The 27,432-nt window shown below is 41.6% G+C and overlaps 1 protein-coding gene across 1 annotated transcript; it reads right to left on the bottom strand.

Annotated features, from left to right (window-relative positions):
• ASPHD2 (aspartate beta-hydroxylase domain containing 2) lies at positions 1–27,432 on the bottom strand. The gene is made up of 3 exons (XM_089651736.1): positions 26,297–27,432; positions 6,148–6,261; positions 1–1,404 (listed from the first exon to the last, which is right to left on the bottom strand). The coding sequence occupies exons 1-3, from the start codon at positions 27,246–27,248 to the stop codon at positions 1,295–1,297; spliced, it is 1,176 nt and encodes a 391-aa protein (XP_089507862.1). The 5' UTR covers positions 27,249–27,432; the 3' UTR covers positions 1–1,294.

The following is a 27,432-nucleotide window of genomic DNA, read 5'->3' on the forward strand; positions in this document are numbered from 1 at the left end:
TTGTTTTCAAATATAACAATTTTATATAATGATCTAGCATCCATTTTTTAAAGTAGCAAAGAATAGACTTATCTCTTAGACACATTTTGTTTTTTATTACGGAACAAAATGAAGTCTGTTGCACTGCGAAGTACAAGACAACAAAAAACAATACAATATGGCTGCTTTACAACCACCATAAACAGATCCTCAATTCTGGAGCTGGAACACTAGACAGACGTACTGGAAATGTTCCTTTTTATCAAACTGAAAACAAAAAACACTTTGGTCAGATAAAGATAGAAGATCTCTGAAATTCCTTAAAAATAACTTTGACCAAGCCCTTCCAATGCCCACAGCTACACAAGTGAGCTCTTGTACATTTTAAGAGAAATCTAAAGACATTTTAATTATTTCTATATGTCAATTTCAAAAAAGTCTCTAGAAATTTGGACCAGTGAAGAAAGTCCAGTTTTTATTTAAATTTGATGATTTCAGCGTTATAGCCTGCATTCAAAAGGATCTGTGTTGTATACAACTATCACAGAATGCAGTATTTTCTTTTTAAAAAATATTTTTTTTTTTCGTCTAGCCATGGCTGAGTGGAGGGAGACCTCCCCTACATGATTAATGAGGGTGTAATACCTCGGCATGTCTGAGTGAGCAAGAAGGTAATCCTACATGGCTGATCAATTTTGACATGAAGTAGACTCTGTGGTCTTGTCCATGTCAACAAATACATTGCTTTATGTCACTTCCTAAACTTGTATTTCAGAGTTGTATAAATATACAGTAGTAACATGAAACATACTATAGTAGTGCTGCATTCTAGTAGAGAATGGAAAATATGGTATTAGCTGCAATATGAAATAATACAATTCTTGCTAAAATCTCATAAGGGGAGAACAAAACTGAGCATTGTGAAGGATTCCCAGCTATTCCCTGAATGCTTTGATATTACTATATGCGTCTAAAAGGTGTCTCCCAGCTTTTTGCCTCGTTTACAATAAGCCTTGAAGCTAAATGTTGGTTTGTGCTGTTTAGTTAATATGGTGCTAGGACTCCTAGCCACCATATCAGTGCTCTCCTCTGCTGAGTAGAGTTCAGTGCTCTCTCATGAAAGAGTTGTACGTTGGTTGATGCAAATACTTCTTTGTCACATAATTTCTACAATGGAAACCTATGAAGAAGCCAATGGGTAAATAGAGAACATAAGACATAGTTCTTATACACAGAATGGATTTTGTTAGAGAAGCTTTTCTTTGAGGCAAAATCCCATGAGCATAGATGTTTGGTTGCGAGTGGTGGAACTGAATCAGCGTCCGGGAGCAAATATTGAATCAAGTGCTTGACGTTCAGCTGCTGCCACATTGGGGTGCCACAGATCAACCATAAAAATCACTCGAGGACCGTCTTCTGCTGAACCTAGAATCCGAAAAACAAAAGACATAAGGGAATAGAAAGAGGTTAGTGGTTGCATGCAAGGAAGATTTTATGCTATCACAAAGAGGCCTTGTCTCTACCATTCATTTCAAAAACAAATTACCAAAGAGATATGTGCATTTTTTATTATTATTATTATACAGGATTTATATAGCGCCAACAGTTTGCTCAGCGCTTTACAATATAAAGGGAGACAATACAGCAACAATACAGTTCAATACAAGAGGGTTAGGAGGGCCCTGCTCCTTGGAGCTTACAATCTAGGAGTATTTTAAGCATGCCATTTGCCTGTAAAAGCTTCCTTGTCAAAACATATAAATGTCTATAAATCAATATGTGAAAAGTCCAATATATATTACTCAAGTGACAAAATATTTAACACCGTGAGCGATCCACCACCAAATAAATCGAATGCACACACCAGAGCCAAGTGCTGATCAATTATAGATCAGCCTTTTTTCTTTCTTTTTTAAACAATTTTTTTGAGTAAAGTGATGTTTTAATGGGGAAGTATGGTCCTTTAAACGGACTTGATTGTCTGTGGGGTTAGATGGTTTCCCAGACTTTGTGTTTATTGATGTATACATTTATGTATGATTACCATGTTTAGTTTGGATGATATGCCCGCTACATACGGTGGTAACAAAGTATTATGTAGTATTGGAACAGTGTTTGTAATTTAATGCAGCTGAGACTGATTGAGATGTCACCGCAATGCAGAGTGCGTGCGGTATATATTTGAATGGTCTGACGTTTGCATCTGTACTGCCCCGTGAGGACTTTGTGGTGACGAAACGCGTAGGGCGTGGTTTAACGGATGCGGACGTCAGGACGCTCCTTGCTATTGACTGCTGAATGAGCGGAGCTGCAGTTTCTTTCCCTGCCTATGCGATTGATGCTGGTGTCAGCTAGACACCTTATTTGTGAGTGGCTTTTAAACCTTTTAATAAATAGATATTGTAAAAGACATGCTGCACCATTATATTCTTCTTTCTTTTTGAATGTGGTCCTGATGTACATGGAGCTGTGCTGATTTCCCACTCATGGAAGAGTGGCTGCAGAGTATTCCTCTTTATTACCAGCCTATACTACAGAGGGGTGTCTTTCAGCTGGAATTTAATACTGCAGAATATTGCATCCAAAGTCTGGAGGTTGCGGTTTTCTTCGCTCCCAGAGCAAAAGCGCTATGGCTGATCTATAATTTGATCAGCACTTAGCTCTGGTGAGTGCATTCGATTTATTTGGTGGTGGATCGCTCACGGTGTTATATATTTTGTCACTTGAGTAATATATATTGGACTTTTCACATATTGATTTATAGCCATATGTTTTTTAGCGCACTCTTATGTTTGATTTGATTTATCCTAAATATTTTTTGGAGTTAGAGTTGCTGCTGTATAATTTAAGGGTGTGGCGCTTTTCTAAAACCAAATTTGTTTAAAAGCTTCCTTGTGCAGACATTCAGAAGCCCTGATACTGCTGTTGGATGTGGTTATCGTGGATGTGATGTCAGCAGCCCAAGCAGACTCACAGCTGTCACTCAAGTGACACTAGTATTCGCCTTCACTCCTCCCCTGACAGCTACATAAAAGGGCATTGTAGGGAGGTAAGGGCAGGGATGGAGGAGCTGGACCAGCACAGGGATTAAATTAGATACTCTCAGAAGACAAGGCTATGACAAAGCAGAAAAGGGGATTAACTGTGTATATATATATATATATATATATATATATATATATATATATATATATATATATATATATATATATATATATACACATATATATACACATACATACACACACACACACACACACACACACATATATATATACTGTATATATACACACACATACACACACACACACACATACACACACACACATATACATATATATACACACACATACATACACACACACATACATACATACACACACACACACACATATATATATATATATATATATATATATATATATATATATATATATATATATATATATATATATATATATATATATATATATATATACACATACACACACACACACACATATATACATATACACATACACATACATACATACACACACACATACAGTGGGGCAAAAAAGTATTTAGTCAGCCACCAATTGTGCAAGTTCTCCCACTTAAAAAGATGAGAGAGGCCTGTAATTGGCATCATAGGTAGACCTCAACTATGAGAGACAAACTGAGAAAAAAAATCCAGACAATCACATTGGCTGATTTGGAAAGAATTTATTTGCAAATTATGGTGGAAAATAAGTATTTGGTCAATATCAAAAGTTCATCTCAATACTTTGTTATATATCCTTTGTTGGCAATGACAGAGGTCAAACGTTTCCTGTAAGTCTTCACAAGGTTGGCACACACTGTTGCTGGTATGTTGGCCCATTCCTCCATGCAGATCTCCTCTAGAGCAGTGATGTTTTGGTGCTGTCGCTGGGCAACACGGACTTTCAAATCCCTCCAAAGGTTTTCTATGGGGTTGAGATCTGGAGACTGGCTAGGCCACTCCAGGACCTTGAAATGCTTCTTACGAAGCCACTCCATTGCCCGGGCGGTATGTTTGGGATCATTGTCATGTTGGAAGACCCAGCCAACTTTTCATCTTCAATGTCCTTGCTGATGGAAGGAGGTTTGCACTCAAAATCTCACAATACATGGCCCCATTCATTCTGTCCTGTACATGGATCAGTCATCCTGGTCCCTTTGCGGAGAAACAGCCCCAAAGCATGATGTTGCCACCCCCATGCTTCACAGTAGGTATGGTGTTCTTTGGATGCAATTCAGCATTCTCTCTCCTCCAAACACGACGAGTTGTGTTTCTACCAAACAGTTCTATTTTGGTTTCATCTGACCATATGACATTCTCCCAATCCTCTTCTGGATCATCCAAATGCTCTCTGGCAAACTTCAGACGGGCCTGGACATGTACTGGCTTAAGCAGGGAGAAATGTCTGGCACTGCAGGATCTGAGTCCCTGGCGGCGTAGTGTGTTACTGATGGTAGCCTTTGTTACGTTGGTCCCAGCTCTCTGCAGGTCATTCACTAAGTCCCCCCATGTGGTCCTGGGATTTTTGCTCACCGTTCTTGTGATCATTTTGACCCCACCGGGTGAGATCTTGCGTGGAGCCCCAGATCGAGGGAGATTATCAGTGGTCTTGTATGTCTTCCATTTTCTAATTATTGCTCCCACAGTTGATTTGTTCACACCAAAGTGCTTGCCTATTGCAGATTCAGTCTTCCCAGCCTGGTGCAGGTCTACAATTTTGTTTCTGGTGTCCTTCAACAGCTCTTTAGTCTTCACCATAGTGGAGTTTGGAGTGTGACTGTTTGAGGTTCTGGACAGGTGTCTTTTATACTGATAACAAGTTCAAACAGGTGCCATTGATACAGGTAATGAGTGCAGGACAGAGGAGCCTCTTAAAGAAGAAGGTACAGGTCTGTGAGAGCCAGAAATCTTGCTTGTTTGTAGGTGACCAAATACTTATTTTCCACCATAATTTGCAAATAAATTCTTTCCAAATCAGCCAATGTGATTGTCTGGATTTTTTTTTTCATTTTGTCTCTCATAGTTGAGGTCTACCTATGATGCCAATTACAGGCCTCTCTCATCTTTTTAAGTGGGAGAACTTGCTCAATTGGTGGCTGACTAAATACTTTTTTGCCCCACGGTACACACACTTTATGATCATGATTTTTTTTTTTTTTAAGTGGTCAGATTTTGCTTTGCTCACACAAATCAGTCTCAAGATATTTAACTTAAGCTGGCCATAGATGGTTTGAATCTCAACCGGTTCAGCAGGGACCGACAGATTCAAAGCATGTATGAGCAGGCTGATTGTACCCAATATGATTGATCGTTCAACTAGCCTAATTTTTCATGCGATTGTCAGCGGCTATTATAGCCACTAGCAATAATCACTGAGTTCTCCCGGTTGGGACGGCTCCCCGTGCCTTCTGCTGGGAGAACACAATAGCTCCGTGGGAGGGATTCCTCCAACACAGACTGTTGATAGGTGAATCCTTTCCTACAATCTGTAGTTGCAGGAAATAAAAATCGCACCGTCTATGGCTGGCTTTAGGAACCACCATTGTTCCATTTTCACTAGATATGTAGACTAGCTACCAGCTGACCCAAATATAGCACAACTAGCTGTATTTTCCATAGACTGTAATGAACCATATTTGCAGCACTGGCTAAACTCTGTTCAGATTGGGGTGACCGGAAGATCGTGCCAATGGAGCACAGCTAGACAAAGTGAAATACTACAGCGATTGTAAGCTCTGATAACACTGCACTAAAATAAAAGGATTCAAAATTCTACGGTATCTGCTCCAGATGAGCAAATGGGGAAAAAAAAAAAAAGAGAAAGAGGAGGAAGAGAAAGAGGAGGAAGAGAAAGAGGAGGAAGAGAAAGAGGAGGAAGAGAAAGAGGAGGAAGAGAAAGAGGAGGAAGAGAAAGAGGAGGAAGAGAAAGAGGAGGAAGAGAAAGAGGAGGAAGAGAAAGAGGAGGAAGAGAAAGAGGAGGAAGAGAAAGAGGAGGAAGAGAAAGAGGAGGAAGAGAAAGAGGAGGAAGAGAAAGAGGAGGAAGAGAAAGAGGAAGAAGAGAAAGAGGAAGGAGGGAGGGGGGAGGAGGGAGGAGAAGAAGACCAAATTATTGCTTGCTGTAAGCCATTTCCAGTAATCCACATTACCTTCATGAAATGCTGTGTGCAGGAAGGAGTCATCAAACAGAAGGCAATGTCCCTCTGCCCAGCACTGTGGCTCTCCTCCAACCACCAATTCACAGTTGGCTGGGATTCGTAAACCTTAAAATAGAACACAGATTATCACAAGTTAAAAAAAAAAACAAAAAAAACACAAAAAAAACCTGTTATATATTGATATTTTACCACAATACCTCCATCTACTTCCTTGCAGATTATACTGCAGAAACACACAAAATGGCACTACACGGTGTGACATACACTGTATGTCTTGCATTATGGTCTTTGATTGTTGTGAATATTCCCAAAAAATGCACACTAGGGTTGACAACTGTTTAAACATTGATATGCAGCTCAGGCAGTCTATCAAGTCATTTTTTTCTCCTTTAGCCGAGTATCAGAAAATCGCAATGCTTTAATCTCATCTAAGCATAATACACAAAAATATTTGTTTTGTACTCCCAGTCAGTGAAGTGATACATCTAGGGGAAAGAGAACACTGTGGGAACAGGATCAATTACCTGGATGAATGAAATGCAGATGAGGGGAACAGACAAACTTGGGACCTAAAGTAAGAGCAGGAGCAAAATGCAACCAACAAACTATGTAACAGGCTTTACAAAGCAATGGGCAGTAGATGACTGAGCTTGATTTATGGTAAATCACAAACCTATTACTCTGATTTAGAAAGTGAGAGATCTTAAAAAAAAAAGAAAAAAAGAAAAAAAGAAAGTTATGTTTATGCCCAAGATGCTGATTCACTTTACTACATCCTAGCTTTTGAGATTCTTCCTTCAGTCAATGGAGGCCTGACACAAAGTCTGCAAGTCCAAATGGTGTGCAGTTTGTTCTCTTTGGAAAGTAGACACAGCCGAAATAGAAAAGCCTAGCCCATTGGCAGCAAGCTGTAGAATGGGACCTATTCTCCCTTTGGGGAAGCAGTAATCTGTCTGACATATTGCTCTGTCGACTCAAAGCCAAAGCTCCTCAATCAGCAGGGAGCATGAGCTTTACTGATTACAGGGTGTGTTAGACCTCTGCGGAGGAATCACTGCTTCCACACAGAGCAAGGGTCGCACTCTGCAACATCCACGATAAACATAGGCCTTTCTACTCAGGCTTTGGCTCGATTATACATTATATATTGTAATTTTAAAACTGCAATACAGTCAACCCCTTTATTTTTCTGTACGTATGAACAGAATTCATCTGATGGAAGCTCCTTTTATTAGTCAAATGATTTGTAATTCTGATCATCCATTCCAGAGATATAAGCTGAGCATACATTGTTAGTTTTTTTTTTGTTCATCTGAACGAGATGGTCTCCCTCCCCAGGACATTGTATTCTGGCAGCAGCACCACGGTCAGAAAACGATGATCAGCAGCATCAGCTAATTGGCTGCTGCAGAACAGATCTGAGGGACTTGTGGTTTGTATATTACTCCAAGAAAAGGATTTTACAGGTAAGTACAAATTCTCTACTGTTAACTGTACCGTACAAAGCAGGATCTTGGGGGCCATTCACATGAGGTGCGGTGAGACTGCATTGAGCGGCTATTCTAGTGTAGTCCAGTCGCAAGACAAGGCAAAATACCTTGTTGCCAGTGTGGCCAGTTCACATCACTGCTTTGCAGTGGTGTGTGCTGACAAAGTACTGCATGCAGCACTTTTTCCAGGGCAGTGAACTCTAAAAACTGTCAATGTGTAACATTTTCAACTCCGGTTTTTTTTTTTTTTTTTTAAACAAAACCACACAAGAAACTGCGAGATGCCCTTGTATTGCTAGAGCAACACTACGCTGGTCTGGCTGGAGAACTTGGCACACCAGCATCAACACAGTGGCTTGTGTGAATGGCCCCATAATAAATGTGATATCGCTCTCTTGGAGAAAGATGGCTTTATGGCACAGGACAGCCTTGTCATTTTGTAGAACTAGTGTATGAAGTGTGGCCTCTGATAGGTGAGCCAGGTTAAGGTCCCATGGAGTCACAGGGGAACGCAATATGTGCAGAACAGAACAGCCATAGACAAAATTTGCCCCTTGATGGTACTCAGGACCAGATGTTGGTCCATACCGAAATGGAGAAATGACTGAATGCATCCCAGGTAGGCCTTTCAAGTGCAATGATTGCAAGAAGGCAATTTCCTAGTCTTTCAGAGCGTAGTGATGATCATATCTAATCAGAACCTGAGCTTCAACAGCCATTAAAGCCAGCAACCGTGAAGCAGGATAATAGATTGAACCTTGGGACAAAAGGTCAAACAATACAGTAGCACCCATGGAGAGTCTGCTAAGAGCAGGTCAGAGTACCACGTTCTTCTGGGTCAGAAGAGTCACCCTACATCAATCCTACAGGGCAGATGAGGGAGGAGCTATAGAGGAGGATCAGGCTAGACTTATTTCATGGTGTCACCAAAGCATCCACTGCAAATGCCTGAGGGTCTCCGGACCTGGTGACAAAACCTACACAGTTTTCTGCTGAATTTGGATGCCAACCCATTCCCTCAAATCCAGATGCTGATGGCTGAGAAAATCCACCAGCTAATTTTTAACGCCTCACATGTGGATGCCATACAGAGCCAAAACATGCAGTTCAGCACAAGTGAGAATCAAGTCTGCTTTTAAATTACGCGGTGAGACTTCTTACTGATGTTATTTGCTGCCTGCATTAACTGACCGTATTCTGGTCTGCTGACTTCACAGCTGAAAGGTTCAGCATTGAAGGGATAGCCAAATTGCCCTGAGTTCCAGCATGTTCATGGGAAATCAAGCTTACCCCACAGTGAGAGGGCATTTATTACCCCTCCCAAGCCCAACAGGTTGGCATCCATTGTGACAACTTTCATCATCATTCGAGAAGAGGTTTACCGGATTCCAGTCCCTGGATGGAAAACCACCATGCCAGGGAGAGTCTGGCTTTGCGGGTCAGATGCATGAGGCAGTCCAAGGACTGTATCTGTTAGCAAATCAACATTCTGGCAACATGGGGAAATGGTCTGGAGTGAAGGGTCCAGGGGGATTGCAGGGTTTAGGCAGTGGAGGGACAGAAGTATGTCCTGAGGCAGTAAGATGCTGGACAGGGCCATATTTAATATCAAGCCCTGCTACTCTAATCAGTAAATGGGGTCCAGGGACGCTTTGCAAAGAGGTTGGGGATCCACCTAAATCTCTGCAGAATCTGCACTGTCCACTGGCTGACAGGCTTGGGAGGACTGGTCCTTTAGCAGGAGGATCATCTAGGTATCAGACAACAAGATTCTCCTGAGAACAAAGAGGAGCTTACTTGGTGTGCTGTAGACAGACTGGGGGGGGGGGACAGCTGGGGTATAAATTGGTAATGCTGCGGGTATGTGTCCACAGCAAAATTTAGATAGCGTTGAAGAGGAAATATGGGGGAGTAAATAAGCATCTCTATTGTCAACTGAGGTCAGAGGGTCCCCAAGTAGAAGGCACACAATCAACCTGGCTGACTTCATGAAGAACCTTTGGATTTGCAGGAACAAATTCAGAATTTTCAGATCCATAATGTGTACAGTGCTTTCATTAGCCTTGGGAACAGTGAATATGTTTGAGTGAAAACCCTGAAATCATTCCTCATTTGAAATTAGTGCAACAACCCTATAACAGAAGTTGCTGAGCAGTAGCAAGGACATCCACCTATTTTTGCAAAGATGGCAAATGTGAGAACAGAGGGGAACAGAGTTGTGCACATGCATGCCAGGGGTAGATTGAGGCCATGCAGGTGCAACAGTGGCTCATTCGACAGACCAGAGCCAGAATGGGGTTGAAAACAACACCAATTTTTAAAATGGCTTGCAATTCTGCTGTATGGTTGTGACACAGTGTTCAAAAGTATTGTAGGCTGTGCTCTGCAATAACCACCAGGGATTGGAGTTCCAGCAGACTGGCACCAGAAAAAAAAGACATGAAGACCATGATTTACAGTGGCAGACATCTTCAACACTAGATTAGGATGTTTGTGGTAGGCAAAGCCAGGATGGGCCTTGTCCCAATGTCTTCAGGGACAGAGCTCCACCACAGATGGACCAATGCCCTGAAGAACCCTGTGGCTAAGTCAAAGCAATGCACTATGTGCCAAGGTGAGCAACCATGCAGGATTCAGTGCCAGAAGCATCTTCCTAAGGCAGGGTCCCAGTACGGTCCCCCAATGCTCAGCCAAAAGGGTCAAAAGAGCCATGAAGCTGCATAGCTGCAAGACAGTGGCTACGGAGCAGCTAGGAAGCTTGAAAGAACAGCTTTGAATAAAAAGGCCACATTTTGGCATATCAGTCCCAGTACAGTATGGGGGACATATCTTGCCCAATCTACTCCCAAATGTTGTTTGTACAGTCCTAGCAGTGCCATTCACCAGAAGTGTGGCACTGGACATGGAGCCTGCAAGGCAAGTGCCACTAACCACCCACTGATGCCAAAGCAATCTCTTAACGCAGACTCCAAGGTTTTTTTTTTTTTTTATCCGACCAACTCTTGGGTATTTTTTAAAATTCCACAGACACTGGGCCATTTTATTTTTTTTTACTTGCACTGACCCTCAACTCCTGGGCATTCTTTTTTACTTCCACTGACCTCTTATACCACGGTATTTTTTTTTTACTGCTACTGACCTAACATGACATCTATTACGCCCTCTGATCACGGATACCAGGACATCTATTACTACCTCAACAACTGATGCTAAGGCATTTTTACTACAACTGACAATACTTTTTTTTTTACAACCGATGACACCTGAGCATTTGTCACACCTACTGACCTGACACAGGGGCATTTTCCTTTCTTCTTCTAGCCACAGTTAAGCCCCAACAACCATGGAAAGGCTCTTGGTTAAAAAAAGTTTGGGGATCCCTGCCTTAAACTTACGTACTATCTAAAGCTAGCCATACACTTTACAAATGGATTGAAAAAAATTTTGTACAATTTCTCTTAAGAGTTACAGAAATTAAGTAACCCGAGGACATACCTAAACATGTCATTCGTATAAAGCAATTGCAATAGTTAAAAAAATAATTTTATATATATTGTGGGAACTCGCTTCAAAGTGGTAGAGCTTTTCATTTAAAGCACACAGCGACTTGCTTCTTTAAGGGCCTTTTTGCCCAATTTTATTTAAACAAATGTCCCATAACATAAAGCTTCCCACGCAGGGGTATCCACCATCAAACAAAACAACGATTCAGCCTCCTGGCTTATACTCAGCTTGATGTCTGTCTCCTGCAGAATTCTTCAAGAATTATGGCTCTTGCACACAGCTGGCCTCTAGCACACAGCTAGTCTCTAGCAGCCCCTTGCTGCTTTTGGCTTCCACCTCTCCTAGGTGGAGCCCTCCTGACTCCTATCTGCCAGGGTGGAGCCCTCCTGACTCCTATCTGCCAGGGTGGAGCCCTCCTGACTCCTATCTGCCAGGGTGGAGCCCTCCTGACTCCTATCTGCCAGGGTGGAGCCCTCCTGACTCCTATCTGCCAGGGTGGAGCCCTCCTGACTCCTATCTGCCAGGGTGGAGCCCTCCTGACTCCTATGAAAAGGCCTGCACACACCTGTGCAATCAGTCTCCTGGCTATTCCCAAAACCTGGTCCCAGGATTGGAGATTTCATCCCTCCCAGATCTCTTTGAAATCTCCAGGCTCCAGATCCCAAAACAGACCTTACAAACAAAGGAGGAAAGTGAAAAGTCACTTTCCTCCGTATCAAACACTTACCCTGGAGCCCCTCAACCTGCCTTGTTGAGAATCCTGGGTGACAGATCGCCACACTGTCACTAACTAATATATATATATACATATACATACATACATACACACATACATACATACATACACACATATATATATATATATATATATATATATATATATATATATATATATATATATATATATATATATATGCACATACATATATACACATACACACACATATATACATACACATACACACACACACACACACACACACACACACACACACACACACACACACACACTGAAGGAAATAAGTATTTGATCCCCTGCTGATTTTAAATGTTTGCCCACTCACAAAGAAATGATCAGTCTAAAAATCGAATGGTAGGTGTATTATAACACTGAGAGACAGAATAGCAACAAAAGATTCAAAAGAAATGCATGTCTAACAAATTATGCACTGATTTGCATGTTCATGAGGGAAATAAGTATTTGATCCCCTATCATTCAGCAGGATTTCTGGCTACCAGGTGTCTTTAATGCAGGTAACAAGCTGAGATTAGAAGCAGTCTCTCAAAGTGAGTGCTGCTAATCTCATTTTGTTACCTATATAAAAAGACACCTGTCCACAGGAGCAATCAAACAATCAGATTCCAAACTCTCCACCATCGTAAAGACCAAAGAGCTGTCCAAGGATGTCAGGGACAAGATTGTAGACCTACACAAGTCTGGACTGGGCTACCAAACTATCGCCAAGCAGCTTGGTGAGAAGGTGACAACAGTTGGTGCAATCATTCGCAAATGGAAGAAACACAAAACAACTGTCAGTCTCCCCAGGTCTGGTGCACCATGCAAGATTTCACCTTGTGGAGTGTCAATGATCATGAGAACAGTGAGGAATCATCCCAGAACTACACGTGAGGATCTTGTCAATGATCTCCAGGCAACTGGGACCACAGTCACCAAGATAACAATTGGTAACACTACGCTGAGAAGAATTGAAATCCTGCAGTGCCCGCAAGGTACCTCTGCTCAAGAAAGCACATGTCCAGACCCATCTGAAGTTTGTCACTGAACATCTGAATAATGCAGAAGACTAGTTGAAAGTGTTGTGGTCAGATGAGACCAAAATCAAGCTCTTTGGCATCAACTCAACTCACCGTGTTTGGAGGAGGAATGCTGCCTATGACCCCAAGAACACCATCCCAACTGTCAAATATGGTGGTGGAAACATTCTGCTTTGGGGGTGTTTTTCTGCTAAGGGGACAGGACAACTGTACCGCATCAAAAGGGATGATGGACGGGGCAATGTACCATCAAATCTTGGGTGAGAACCTTCTTCCCTCAGCCAGGGCATTGAAAATGGGTCGTGGATGGGTGTTCCAGCATGACAATGACCCAAAAAACACACATCCAAAGCAACAAAGGAGTGGCTCAAGAAGAAGCACATTAAGGTCCTGGAGTGACCTAGCCAGTCTCCAGATCTTAATCTATTTGAAAATCTGTGGAGGGAGCTAAAAGTTCAAGTTGCCAAATGTCAGCCACCAAACCTTAATGGCTTGGAGAGGATCTGCCAAGAGGAGTGGGCCAAAATCCCTCCTGAGATGTGTGCAAATCTGGTGACCAGCTACAGGAAACATCTGACCTCTGTGATTGCCAACAAGGGATTTGGCACCAAGTACTAAGTCATGTTTTGTGAAGGGGATCAAATACTTATTTTCCTCATGAACAGGTGTCTTTTATACAGGTAACAAAATGAGATTAGCAGCACTCACTTTAAGAGACTGCTTCTAATCTCAGCTTGTTACCTGCATTAAAGACACCTGGTAGCCACAAATCCTGCTGAATGATAGGGGATCAAATACTTATTTCCCTCATGAACATGCAAATCAGTGCATCATTTGTTAGACATGCATTTCTTTTGAATCTTTTGTTGCTATTCTGTCTCTCAGTGTTACAATACACCTACCATTCGATTTTTAGACTGATCATTTCTTTGTGAGTGGGCAAACATTCAAAATCAGCAGGGGATCAAATACATATTTCCTTCACTGTGTGTGTGTGAGTATGCATACATACACACACAGATTTTATATATATATATATATATACAGATTTTATATATATATATATATATACAGATTTTATATATATATATATATATATATATATATATATATATATATATATATATATATATTTTTTTTTTTTTTTTTTTTAAGACAGGCCTCTTCACTACATAGTTTATAGTAGCTCTAAAGATTGTGCAGTGTATGGCCAGCTTTACAAAGACCTGCCTTTCTTCTGGTGCTTTGCTTTTGTGAAAGTTTTATGTGGATTTTGGAAAATGAATCTGTGCTTGGCCGGCTTTTTGAACATAATTGCTTAATAAAAGATCAAAAGTTCTAATTTAAAATCCTCCATTTAAAAATTAACCTTCTGAAAATGTTTAAAATCCATAAACAGATTGAACCAGCCACACTATATTAGGACAACCTAATAGCGCATGCCCTTTCATCGTCTAGGAAAGGTTAAAGGTTTTAATTGATTAGCTAGTACACATGAATGTGAGCGTTTCATAAGTGAACTGTACAACATCAATACGATCATATTGATTGCCGGACTAAATTTTCCCTGGTGTCAGCATTCGTGGCACTCTTCACAGCATGTTTTTCACAAATTGAAGTGTGCTGCTACAAGGAAACTGTTCAGGATCGTATGAGCAAAGCAGGGGTTATAGAGTTGCCTACTGAACATATGCTATATATGCCAGCACATAGCTGCTTAAGGATGTACTCACTCTACAGCAAAACAGATGATCTGATTAAAGTATAAAGGTGATTAATCTTCATTAAATCCATTCTAGAATTATACACAAACCTAATTTTGAATGCAGCTTGTCACAGACATCATTTAGAAGAGGAAACACAATTTGCATGATAAAGCAATATATAGCTGCCTCAGAAAATGGAAACCCTATTTGGGTTTTTCTAGATACGCATATGAATATATGCAATATCACTAGATGATATTGTTTTTATTTATTTTTCTGTACTTTTCTTTAAATAAGTACTATAATTTATAGCCATTCCTTGAGCAAGTTCTGCACCTTCAAGCGCTACAGTTTTAGACTGTACTTGTAGCACCGCCTGCTGCTGAAACCTAGTATTGCCATACATCCATAAAATAACAGTTCAGCTCGAGCAGTGTCTGTGAAATTATTAGAAATAGGCGCCTCTACTGCAATCTCTGACATCCATAGGAGGGAGCAAAGAAAATACTGAGAGTGTAGGCAATGCTGAAAAGGACAGTCAGACTGCTAAAATATTATTGGAAATGGTCAGAGACTGGGGACATGCTGTATATATATGTGGTTTAAGACTTGAGATATGCAGAAGATCATTGGAGACTGGGGACATGCTACATGGGACTGTTAGAGATTAAAGCTAGTGGTGCACCGTAATGAAAATTCTGGTGCCAAGAGCAAAAATTCAGGATGTACTTAACAGAAATCGAAAAAAAACCCCAAAAAGACAGTTTTTATAAAATAGGTTTTAAAAGTAAAGCGAAGCTCCACCCAAAAGGGGAAGTTCTGCTTTAAAGACTGGTCCCCCACATCCCATTAAGGCTTGGCACCTTTGGGGATTGGGCGGGGGGGGGGGGGGGGGTGAGTGGGTACCCGAAATTGACAGGTACCCGCTCCCACTTCCGCTGCGATCACCTAGGCGATCAGAAGCAGAAGTTGTCCTCCACCACCCTCCCTTCCTGTAGTCTTCTGACATGTGACAGGTCCCAGAAGACTACGGGACCATTCAGAAAGCATAGTGGTACCCAGCTGTGAAGCCGCAAGATGTCACAGCCGGGTGCCCACACATGAAGATGTCGATGCTAGCCGGTGAAACGGGCTGTGGGAGGACACAGCGGGATCGAGGGACAGGTAAGTGACTTTTTTTTTTTTTTTTTTTTTTAAAGTCAGCAGCTACAGTTTGTTAGAGTGTAACTGGAACTCCACTATAATGTGGCTGCAGTTTTTACAATGAAATCTATGGGATGCAATTTTGCACCGAAGTCGATGGGACGCATTTTTGCATTAAAGTCACTAGGGGGCATTTTTGCATTCAAGTTAATGGGACGCGATATTGCATTGAAGTCACTAGGGGGCGTTTTTTCCATTTAAGTCTATGGGACGCAATTTTGCATTGAATTCACTAGGGGGCATTTTAGCATTGAAGTTGATGGGACGCGATCTTGCATTAAAGTCAATAGGGGGCAATTTTGCACTAAAGTCAACGGGGCACGATTTTACATTGAAGTCTATGGGACGCAATTTTGCATTTTAGTCACTGGAGGGCGTTTTTGCATTGAAGTCAATGGGATGCAATTTTGCATTGAAGTCACTAGGGGGTGCTTTTGCATTAAAGTCAACGGGACACGACTTTGCATTGAAGTCACTAGGGGGCGATTCTGCTCTGAAGTCTACCAGACGGGATTTTGCACTGAAGTCTATGGGACGTGATTTTGCATTGAAGTTAATGGGATGCAATATTGCATTGAAGTCCCTAGGTGGTGTTTCTGCATTGAAGTCAATGGGATGCGATTTTGCATTAAAGTCACTTGGGGGAGATTTTGCATTGCATTGCTATTATCAGCATCTTTTTTTTTTTTTTCTATCGGCAAAATGCCACTAGCTCTTTTTTTGGAAACCGATATATTGGTTCATCACTAATTACAGTCCTTTTACGAATAAATATCATTGATGCTGAAGCTCAAGGGCTGGACAACAACATCCAAAAGGGCCACAGTTTGTGAACCTGGGTTCTTATATATTATGGCAATAAGTGAAACCTTGTGCTTTACATTATCTCAAGTACTCTGATCCTAGTCATCTCCCTTCTAATACACTTCAGTGGACCCAGGAATGTGTATCTTTAAATAATGCTCATGTAAAGTGCGAAACATGTCAGTTAGAGCTTGTTCTCACATGCAGTAACCCTTGACGCCTCTCTGAAAAGCAATCCACAATGGATCACTTAACAGATGGTGGTTGACAAGTGTCTGGGAGGCTAGATGTCACATTCTCACCACCTTCTTTAACCCTCAAAAGGCTGCACCACTACACTGCACCCACATGTTCACGTGACATTTTCACTGGTGGTACTCCCACTGAATGGGATTTTAATTTTTGCCATGAGCAAAGATTCACGACATGTATAAAGACCTGAGTGGCTGCATGTCGTTTAGGTGAACCTTCACTGCCTTCTGGCCGCATGGCAGAATGCGCCCTTACACCCCAATCACACCAATCCCGCTTTGAAATCGTGCGACTTACAGTGAAATCGCACAATTTCAAAGTCAGATGACATGCCAATCTGAGGTGCGAATTGCAAGACATCTAACACAGATGTCTATGCAAATTGCGCCAAAAGTAGCGCAAGCCCTAAGAAATCGGTGCGGCTCTGAGCAAGTCGGAACCGCACTGATATGACCTCTAAAACTGCGGACAATAGGGTGTGACTTGCCATGCGATTTGCAAGTCGTATGGCATGCCAAGTCGCACGCAGTGTGACCGGGGTCTTATTGTGAATAAGTGCTGTTGGCTTGAAGATACAAGTTGAGGCGGTTGCCTACATAAGGCCTCATTCACACTGGCACATTCTAATGTAATGATCTGTAAAAGGTGGCATTCACACTGGGCGATTACCCGCATTAAGATGCAGTCAGTTTAGCTGTGTTTATAGAGAACACAATTCTCCTGCAAGCGGGATCTCAATAGAAAACGCTAAACATGTCTAGCCTCAGCTAAAACTGCTTTGAAGCAGAACATCTAAACCCAGAAAGAAGTGATCTGGGAAGCCCTATTTATCCTTCCAATATATCTGCAGTAAATCTAGAGATCCAGGTTTGCATACTGTGCCCTCTGAAGTGTGCTGCTTTCTATCAACATACTGAAAGAAGAAAAAAAAAAAAAAGGCAATACTGGTATGTAGAAGCCGTTCTAAATACAATTACAGCTGATCTGCTTTGCTGTTCTGTACAAACAATAACCATCAGTTATGGCTGCTCTGTAACCAAAGGGTATTCATATAGAAAATGATCAAGAGCGAGAAATTAAAAAAAAAAAGAAAAAAAAACATGAAATATCCTAATGATCTTTGTGTCTGCCAGAGATCTAACAGACCTGACAGATGAAAACCGATACCCAATTAACATACAGTATTGATCCAGCCATTGGCAAGGCTTTGCTGACAGCGTCTGATGATAAGTCAATGGCAATACTGAAGCATGCAAACCTATCCAAGTGCTACTGGAGATGCAATTACATCATGTTAATCTGTATCTTTAACACTTAGATGACTTATTCCTTGCTACATCAGGGCTGTAAGTATGCAAGAAAACACAGGAGGGTGGACAAAACAACAGAAGATTCACATGCAAAGGGAACCTAGCCCTAAAAAAACTGCTGATCACCACAATTACAGAGGTAGACCATATAACATCAATTGCCAAAGTACAGCAGTATACATCAACTAAGAGGTTACGTCAGCAGTTCAACACATACGTTTTTCCACAGAGTTAACGTGTTACTAAACCCACAACAGTAAAATCAGTCTGTATATGCAGTAAAGCATGCTTGTTATACTCACTGTGGAACCTAAGGGGTTAATCCTCTGCATTGTGTAGAAAGGCGGTTTGATCCTGACTCCTCTGATCCTCCCCTTCTTCCAGTGTCCCCCTCTTATCTCCTGATAAGACAGATCGTGTGGAGTCACTCTGCACATGCTCAATTTGGTGTGTATTACTAGTGAGTTTTTTTTCCTTTATGGGAGAGTGCATGTGATCTGCACAGGACCAATCAGCACTATCCAGACAGAAGTCAGGGGTTCTGCATCCTCCTAGAGCAAAATGAAAACTCCTCCTACAAGCTTTAACATGTGATCTGCTGGACACTGATAGACTGTTCTAACTACTGATGAGAAAAGGTATTTAGTAGTTTATATTTACTAAAATGATTGCATTTCCATGTTCTGTGTACTGTGGGAGACCAGACATAGTGAACACCTTTATAAAAAAAAAACAAACTAAAAAGGATCACTGGTCAAAAAGCTTCTAAATGATTACATCACTTTAGGGTGAGAGTCATTTTAGTTTTTCTGTTACAGTGGTGTAACCATTAACAACGTGATCTACTTTGAAAGTGTCACTAAACCCACATCATAAAAAACCTATCAATAAATGGTGTATTACATGCTGTTTATACTCAGTCACTATGGGATTTGTGTTCTGTATTCTACAAAAAACCTGGTTGATCCTGCTGTTCTCTATCTCCCCATGCTGTCCATGTCCCCAATGCAGCTGGAGATTTTGCAGAGCAGTGTTGGCAGCTACTGCACATGCTCAGTTTTCAGTGAGTTTATTTGCTGAGCATTTCCTCCCTAGCACATCAGAGCAGCCCATGTGACTGTAGAGTCACACACGTGGTAAATGACAGCCCACTGCATGGAAGCCTCAGCCTGGGCTCCCGCCAGGACATGCAAGTATCCATGCTAGCTTTCCAGCAGAATTCTTTTAATAAAAGGATAAGTTCACCTTTAGGGATATGTCACGTTTCACCTGTTTTTAGGGTGGAACATGAAACCTGCTCCCACTGCTGCAGCCGCTGCTTGCTGTCCTCTGTCTCTGTGACAGCCATATGGGGAGCTCCCCCATACTAGCTGTCACTTTTTGAAAACAGCAGAGTTCTGTGAAAGAATGAATGAACTACAAGTCTAAAAAGCCTTTGCGACTGTCGGCTTGTAGTTTTCAATTAACTACTACGGCGCTGTTGTGAGCTGTAATAGTTCATTGTCTCTTCCTGTCACAGTGCATCTGCTTGCCCGTACGAGGTATGAGCACACAGATACACTGACAGATCTGCAGGAGACCTGCATGGCACCTGCAAAATAATAAGCATTACTTTTACTTTTTTTTTTTTTTTTTTTTTTTTTTTTTTTAAAGAGAACTTGTCCTTCACAGCCCATCTCCAGAGAAAATACATCAACCTAACCTAAGTAGCTTTTTTTTTTTTTTTTACCTTGAGAAGCTTTTAGAATTGCCTAGGTCCTTTTGTCTAGGTCTATTATTGGGGGCGGGTGGCAGGTAATCCAGTACTGCAGATGTGTCCATGCTGTCATTGACTGCAGACTCTCTGGCTTCTGGCACTGAAACTGCCAATAGTAGGTCTCATGACAAAGGCAATGGTGTGTACATAAGAAGGACCCCCACCTCCTGTGCACAGAAGAAGAGAGAACACTTGGGTCCAGAAGGTCATGTGACTGTCAATATAGGTGTCTAAAAGGAGCATTTGGATAGTTTTTGCAAGCCGGTAATTGTCAGCTTCCAGGTTTTATTGGCAAAGCTTAACTGAACAAGCAGAAGTTAGAATCTGGTGCAGCTGTACATGGTAACTAATCAGATTCTGAGTGCACCAGTTTTAAAAAATCTACCCCAATATACCACATATAAAGTGGTAGCAACCACCCCAAAAAAATTTTAAAGCATCTTCTCCCTGCAAGTTAAGAGCATCATGCGCTAGTGTGCATTATGAAAAGACTTTCCTGAAAACTAAGCCCTCCAGCAGAGCACTGTCACGGCTCACCGAGGCTTCCATCTTCACCCAACTTCCTTATGGGTTTGCAAGCTGTGGCAATCTGATTGGATGAGCCGTAGCGTCATCACTCCCATGCATGTCCCAAGGGAGTTTCGGCCGTTGCATGGCTCTCAATGGACGGCGCAGTGTGCATGCGCCGGTGACATCACCGGCACGTCTACAGTAAGTATCTCCTAAACGGTGCACGTTTTGGAGATATTTACAGTACCTACAGGTAAGTCTTATTAAAAGGTTTACCTGTAGAAAAGTTACCAAAGTGGGTTTACTTCTACTTTATTCATACCAGAGAGTCATGAAAATGCATCTTACTGCACAATCAAATGTACTGTGCTGTGACCCCTGTTCTATGTGCACTACAGTCTGCCTAATGATGCCTTATTACCATTTCACAGGAACTGGCAATGCTTGCTTTAATGCCGGTCCCTGCAGCAGATTCTACTTACCATCCCCTGCCACTGAGACTAAATGGGGACTTACACATGCCTGAGGATTCGCTCACCCTGCTTCCATGTGAAAGCACCGAGTGCCTGAGCGACCAATCACACTGTCACATGGGAGGTACAGGACTGAGTGAGAGGTTTCTGCATACTCACAAGTATCATATATTTCTCCTCATGCCTGGCTGTCCTTACAGTAAACCTTTTGCTTTGCCCTACATGAACAAAGCATGGCCCCTATAAGCGTACATCTTTTTCAGCACTGGCTGGGATCCTTTATCTTTACAAATTAACCAAAATGTATAGATATGTAAAATTACCTACAAGAGATTAATGGACTGTTTAGTTACTAAATGTGAATATGCAAATTATATTTACATTTAAAGGGAATACATACTATTTTTTTTTAGGTAAAGTCATAAATATGCATATGAAAAATAAATAGCATGTTTACTGTTCTTGGGCCTAAATATTCAATGAACAGAAGCCCTAGGCTCAGCCAAATGCTCCCATTTGTATGAAAACAGGTGAGCAGCACTTGCAGGTTCTATTGGCTATGGGATGTTAGCCATTGGGACAACTTTCTAAGAAACTGACATTTGTTTATGGGTAGCTTAACGGAGAAATACCTTGTCAATGTGTTGGGTTTTTTCTCCCCAATATACACATGTAAGAGATGAGCTTGATGTAAAATCTATGTATAGTTTGTAGTTATGCATGTACAGAGGGACTGCAATATTTACTAATCACACATGCAGAATTTAATTGCCACTATATAGTGCTACACCATGGTTGTTCTTTACCGCTCCTTTACAATTGCACAAGTAGACTTGAATTTTGCAAAGGACACGTCACAAGTATTGAAATTTGCTTGGTCCCTCTTCCTATGCTATCTAAACTCAACTATGACACCACTCAGCACCCGTTGGGTCCTTACCTTTGCCAACAGTTGGGGTTTCTTGCACTGTCTACAGCCTGGCAAAAATCTAGTTCTAGACTACCTGTGCCTGAACCCTAATGTCCTATAGATTTGAATAGGATGGTACCATTGTACCAGTATTTCCCAATGCATTTTATGGGGCAATCATGTGCAGGAGTGGGCAGTCCAGTAATAATCTTTTACTAGTTAGTCTGTAGACAGCATGGGAGACTGCAGCTGTCAAGGCAGGTAGATAAGGATCTTTGGGGGTGGGTTGCATGGTTTACTGTATTGAGGGTGTCTATGTGAATTTTTGTAAAATGTGTGAACTTGACTTTTAAGAGGCTAGGCAGTCATGGTAGCAGGTAAACTACTATTCCTCTAGCGCAGTGGTGGTTAACTTTCTTTGTATGGTGGGCCTCACAACCGGCTCTTGACATCTGCAAAAGGCCACACAGAACATTCAGACAACAGGATATAGTCAAAAGACTAATAGCGTGATACAAGAGATGGTCGGAGACCACAAACACGTTACAAGAGATGGTCGGAGACCACAAACACGTTACAAGAGATGGTCGGAGACCACAAACACGATACAAGAGATGGTCGGAGACCACAAACACGATACAAGAGATGGTCGGAGACCACAAACACGATACAAGAGATGGTCGGAGACCACAAACACGATACAAGAGATGGTCGGAGACCACAAACACGATACAAGAGATGCATTCAAAAGAAAGGTAGATTGCAGTGCTACAACTAATATCCAACATATGGAGGGATAAGGATCAAATGCTCATGCCTAGACATACTGTACATACTGTCCATAGTTCAAAGAAAAAGTAGAAGCCCCACACCAAAGCAGCTTGAGATATAATTATTAGGCTTTATTCTTAATCCATCAATACATAAAAAGAATCAATTCATACAGTAAGATTGACACGTTTCAGCCACCCATATGGCCCTTCGTAACAGACAAAACAAAAACATATTATACAATATTATTACTAAGGTCTATACAGGTGGCTGAAATGAGTCAATCTTACTATAGGAATTAGTTCTTTTTATGTCTTGATGGACTAAGAATAATGATTTCATCTAAAGATGCTTTGGTGCCAGACTTCTACCTTTCTTAGAAGGATGCAAGGCCAGAGACCACAGACACAATGCCAGAGATGGCCCGAGACCACAGACACAATGCCAGAGATGGCCCGAGACCACAGACACAATGCCAGAGATGGCCCGAGACCACAGACACAATGCCAGAGATGGCCCGAGACCACAGACACAATGCCAGAGATGGCCCGAGACCACAGACACAATGCCAGAGATGGCCCGACACCACAGACACAATGCCAGAGATGGCCCGACACCACAGACACAATGCCAGAGATGGCCCGACACCACAGACACAATGCCAGAGATGGCCCGACACCACAGACACAATGCCAGAGATGGCCCGACACCACAGACACAATGCCAGAGATGGCCCGAGACCACAGACACAATGCCAGAGATGGCCCGAGACCACAGACACAATGCCAGAGATGGCCCGAGACCACAGACACAATGCAAGAGATGGCCCGAGACCACAGACACAATGCAAGAGATGGCCCGAGACCACAGACACAATGCAAGAGATGGCCCGAGACCACAGACACAATGCAAGAGATGGCCCGAGACCACAGACACAATGCAAGAGATGGCCCGAGACCACAGACACAATGCAAGAGATGGCCCGAGACCACAGACACAATGCAAGAGATGGCCCGAGACCACAGACACAATGCAAGAGATGGTCCGATACCACAGACACAATGCAAGAGATGGTCCGATACCACAGACACAATGCAAGAGATGGTCAGAGTGTCTGCAGGGGCCCTAGGAGCTGCACAAAGTGCCAAAGGGTCAAATGCAGACCTTGGGCCACAGGTTGGGCACCAGGGCTCTAGTGGGCAAAATCTGCATTCCCTACATATAAACAAAAAATAATAAGAATTATGGAGAAGCAGGCAAAAGAAAAGTGTGATCACATCAAATATTACTTTTCTGCAAACATATCTCATCTTAAAATATGCGCTCTCTGAAAACACATTAAACTTTCCCTTTAAGACAAGGAAAGAACAAAAAAAAAAAAAAAAAAAAAAAAAAAAGGGGAAAGAAAATTAAGACCAGGACAGAATCAAAACAAAAGCATAAGGTAAAGGGTATAAAATATGTAAAAGTTAAAAATTAGCTTATTTTGAGATGAATAGTTCCTCTATTGACATGGTATTATCCTATCCAGGAGTTCCAATTGTTAAAAAGACAACATTAAATAAATACTTTTTTTCTTTTGTTAGGTGTCATTTTCCATTCTCCAAAGAGATTTTTCAGAGCCTGTAACATATGGCACATGCTATTCAACAGGCATGGCACCAAGGTCTTTTAATGCTGGTACAGGCTCACCATATACGTCAAGGTTTCTTCATCCCTACACACTGTGATACACTTTGACAGATACCATGACGCTGGTTTTAATGGTCTTTACTGTACATCTGTGAATTACTTTATGTGGCGTTTCTACAGTTAAGACATTTATACTAGATCTGTGGTCTGCTAAATAGTTTTTTAATCTTCAACTTTATTACAAGCCCTTCTTTCCAGTAACCACTGTACAATGACTTATTTTCAACCTATTATACGAACTACCATGCTGAAAACGTGCATATTGTACAATCCTAATCTCTACATAGAGTAAAGGAATTGCAATAAATAAATAAAAACTAGCAATTCGTAAATCTCCTGCAGGGATGCCCCTAAGTATCCTTATATTTATGCATTCTGGATCTGCTTTTCCATGTGTGGAGGACTGCAGTTAAGGCTGAATTAATATGGTCTGAGGGTCTGTTTGCACTGTGTTTTAAAATCAAATTATTCTAAATATCTGAAATCTCTGTATGGAGAAGCAATACAATAAAGTTTAGCATCTCTTAATTTCTGGCTTTGATCGGTTAGTGTTCTGGTAGATCTGTTCAATAGGTGCAAATAAAATAAAAACAAAAAAACACTTGGTAATCCTGCCAGAAATGCAGTGATGTCCTGTGTTAGGTGTACTCTGCAGTCTTATCTTTAAGGCCAGTTCACACCACATGCAGTCCAGTGCATTTTTTTCTGCATCAAAAAACACATTGGTAGCAGGTTACATGGTTTCCAATGGCATAGTTCACACCAATGCGGTCAGTTCCAGAGAAAAAAAAAAAAAAGTAAAATGTGCTGCATTTTTTTGCACTGAACTGTACTAGAACACAGTAAAAACGCACCAAAAATGCACTGGAACACCAAAACATATATATGTCCTTATGTAAGTTGAAGAAAAAGAAAATTAACCAGAAAGCATCAAAAACGCACACAGAAATGCATCTGGAGCGCATCCGGACTGCGTTTCTATGGTGTGAACTGGCCTTTGAATAGGGTGAAGCGTAATTAAGTAGTGACCAGACTTCTACTTTAAACTCCCATTCTAAGCCCTATGCTAACTAGCCTTTAAAATAAAGATGTGTATACTAACCTAACTGAAGGGCACTCCAGTCTGGTCAGGTGATCGGCTCCCAGCATCAGCTTAATGGGAGAGGGATGCCCCATAGGAAGTCTATTGGTGATATCACCACCCAGGCTTTTCAGCCGTGGTCACTGCTCTCAACATTCTCCTGAAGCGGAGCAATGGGGAGATCACATGACCAGACTGGCACGCTCTTAAATTAGGTAAATTAGGTAAGGGCACACATCTTTCCTTTACAGGGTAATTGGTTTAGGGCTTAAAAAAAGGGTAGGAGTAGGCTAAAGTTTAGTGAAGTTTTGACTGGACTTCTACTTTAGATATTGTTAGAACTACAGAACACCTCCTATGTTATGGGTATGAGAGGAGTGGGGAAGTTTTCTGTAGTCTTAACACACTTCATGTGACAATGCTGCTCCTCAAAAGACACAGTACAGTGAGTGTTGTCACTGCAGGACAGAAAGTGTGTTACTGGTAGGATCACCAAGTGAAAACAAAACAGGAAAACCGCTGAAAAAGAAAAAACAATTTAGTAACTACATCTAAAGGCTGGTACTCTACAATACATTACATTTTTGTTCTTTAGTTTAGAGGAGATTCACTTTAAAGGAGAGTCTTCATTTCCAATGTTTTGGACCTTAGTGATTTGGCACCTATAATTTACAGTCCAAGTTGTATCAAAATTGCCACAGAAATACATCTAGTATTGTAGTTATACTCCATTTTTGACATGGATGACCCAAGCTCTAAAACTGAAGTGATTTTTTAAAGATGCAAATAGTTCACCACCATAATAAATTAATAAAAAGAACCCTCACTACTAGCAGCAGCATAAAGATTTTTTTTGTTCTTCAACTAAAATGAAATCAAAGAATACGGGGGGAAATGCATACCTAGATGGCATCTTATTCTGATGTTGGTGGGTCCATAATGCTCTGTGATGACAGTTCCTGGGGTAAGCACAGATATACAAGCATTCCCAAACACATTGTTGCCAATGAAGGTACGAAGACTTCCAAGCAAGCGATACGTCCGTGGGCATTTCTTGCAATTGGCAGGGATACACACACCTTGGTTGACTAAATATAATGTGAACCATTCCCCAGTTGGAGTACTGTTTAATTTCCAACCTTGAGGCATGCTGCAGTTTGAAAAGGCCTTGTAGATGACTTCAAATTCACTGAGGATAGTGGCAAAGTTCTGTTCTAGCAGCTCCACATCATGCTTTTGAGCATCCCGCGAAAAATACGGCATGGTTGGTAAATCAGGAAGGAAAAAAAGCTCTGGCTTTTGTATGGATGGCCTGTCGTTTAAATAACGACCTTGTTCGCGGATGCCTTTGTGAATTCTGCCCATGCCAGACCAGGAGTACCTTTTGGCATATTCCTGCAGATTATGATAGAGTTTTTGGTTCAGTCCTTCATTATGGGTACAACGTACACACTCACGTGAGTGGCAATAAGCAAACCCGTTCTGCAAGCCTTTGGCGTCCGAACTCTGTATGAGTAAATTCACAGTGGCAAAGGGAGAACGGGGTTGGTCCTTACCAACTCGGTAACAATACCATGCAAACAACAATAAGAGGCAGACAACGGTAGTTAGGGCGAAGGTATTGCAGTCACGCACAGCTTGGATGCACCCAGCAATCAGGTCACGAAGTCCTCTCAGTAAACAGGTCCAGTCAGTCAACCACTCTGCAGACATTTTTGTCCAACCGCTGTCTGGTTTATAAGACGATGCAATGCAACAAGGACTGGAAGTTCTAGAAGGAGCCCACACCATGCGGGTTAATATGGATGAATTGGTGAACAAGACAACATGACTCTGCCTGTTCCCTTTAGACATCTAAGCAATGTATTAGTAGCTAGGGGTTGTTTGGTATTGAAATCTAGAAGCACATAGAAACACATGGGACCATACTGATTTCCGTGGTCTGGTTTTGTACAGTACGTAGCAATGTGTCATCACTGGTTTAACGGCTATCCACTGAGGAGAGGTCATTCTGAAGAAGACAGCAGGCAGTCTAGAT

The sequence above is a fragment of the Staurois parvus genome, unplaced genomic scaffold, assembly GCF_062004578.1.
Source record: "Staurois parvus isolate SC_StPar_1 unplaced genomic scaffold, SC_StPar_1.0 ptg000661l, whole genome shotgun sequence".
Taxonomy (NCBI): Eukaryota; Metazoa; Chordata; class Amphibia; order Anura; family Ranidae; genus Staurois; species Staurois parvus.